Here is a 1,502-nt window from a genome sequence, read left to right as displayed (position 1 = left end):
GAGGTTTCATGTAATTATGATGTTTCTAATAATGCTGATACCTACTGCAGATCAAGTACAAACACTCACAACAATTCTGCAACAGAGGAAGCGACTTTGAGCTTTCTCTAACTCGATTCCACCCAAAAGCAGTCCCCACTTTGTTTTTTAATTTTATTTTCGTATTGAACCACATACATTTCTTCGTTTAGAAGAAAGAATAATATCAAATATAATACGGAGAACAGAGGAATCAGAGGCTTTGATAAATGTGTTTCACTCTATGTATCTGAAGTATGAAGATTGTTGAGATTTATTGCAACAAGATTTTCCCATGGAGGGAAACAGTCGACGCAGCTGCAAGGGCAAGAAAGGAGGACGCTATAAAAAGCTGCTGCAGCCCAGTGTCAATCTACGCAGTGCAGGTAATTCCACTGTAAGTATGGTATCTTTATATTTTCTATATAGCTTAGTCAAGTTTAGTGCTAGAGCTCTACGGTTTGCGTATGCAAACTTTAGACTAAGCCCATAACCTTCATAGGTTCAGTATGCTCTTGTTCTTTGGCATTACATTTGGCACAGATAACTGTGTATTGTGCTTTCCTTTGTTTTGAAATATATTTATGTTTGTATCTTAAAAATAAATATTTGTAACTGGTAAAAGTCCCTTCCTCATTGATCTATGCTTTTAGAGTTGGGAATATTTGAGAGTTTCCGAAATTGCTTATAGTGGCAGATATATACATCTACTCTGTGCTGTTCTACCAGAAAGAGGGAAGTTTATGTCAATTTAGAGGATCATGAAACAGATAAAACAGCCTTACAGGATGCAGATCTCCTTTCTTTCTATTGTTTGTACTGCTTTCTGCTTATTAAGTTATTTGTAAAGATAACTCCAGTAATTTGGATGAGCAGCAGAGCAGTCCTTTACTCACTACCAAACTCAACCTTGGCTCGCCGCGCTGTCATCTTTCTTTTGGTCCTCGCATTCATTCCAGGCGTTGGAGTACAAAAATTCCACAATGGGAGATCATCATCATCCAGAGCCATGGAGTCGGCCTGTAATAGAACATTGTCATATCCCAATGCCGAAAGAGAGAGCTCCAAGAATTTCACATATATGATCGCGAATGTGACAATGAGTCAAACCCGTGAAGCCTACCGCCTAGCTCTGAAGGCATCCTAAGGAGGACTTGGGATGCACGACTTTTGGAACTAATTTGAGCAGAAAGCTGTAATTGTCTTGAGTTTTGAATAATATATGAATCATAGTCAGGTTGATACAAAGAATATATCGAATTAGAAAAACCATCATAAGTTTTAAGTAGTTTTGTAATATTCCCCCGAACTCGTTCAACAGTGTTTTTGTGGATGCTGCGGAATTATGTAAATTTGTAATTCTACAATTACATTTCGATTCTGTTTGGGAAAAAAAATCTCAACTGCTATTACTTTTCAATTGTTCGTTACTAATTCTTGATCTCCTCTAATCTTGTGAGAAATACAAATGTAAAAATTTAAAC

General features: G+C 37.0%; 1 protein-coding gene across 1 annotated transcript; it reads left to right on the top strand.

Annotated features, from left to right (window-relative positions):
- The first annotated feature begins 292 nt into the window (after positions 1–292).
- Positions 293–1,269, top strand: LOC149573536 (uncharacterized). The gene is made up of 2 exons (XM_089812128.1): positions 293–415; positions 710–1,269. The coding sequence occupies exons 1-2, from the start codon at positions 314–316 to the stop codon at positions 1,163–1,165; spliced, it is 558 nt and encodes a 185-aa protein (XP_089668254.1). The 5' UTR covers positions 293–313; the 3' UTR covers positions 1,166–1,269.
- Positions 1,270–1,502: the final 233 nt, after the last annotated feature.

Source organism: Cupressus sempervirens, chromosome 2 (genome assembly GCF_028749045.1).
Source record: "Cupressus sempervirens isolate cs-2001-9-10 chromosome 2, ASM2874904v1, whole genome shotgun sequence".
NCBI lineage: Eukaryota > Viridiplantae > Streptophyta > Pinopsida > Cupressales > Cupressaceae > Cupressus > Cupressus sempervirens.
The sequence above is the reverse complement of the archived record's forward strand: the minus strand, read 5'-3'. Positions and strand labels throughout refer to the sequence as shown.

Coding starts and splice junctions, on each gene's coding strand:
- LOC149573536 (XM_089812128.1), top strand. CDS start 314: ATGGAGGGAAACAGTCGACGCAGCTGCAAGGGCAAGAAAGGAGGACGC. Junction 416..709: donor GCAGTGCAGGTAATTCCACT/GTAAGTATGGTA, acceptor AATTGCTTATAG/TGGCAGATATATACATCTAC.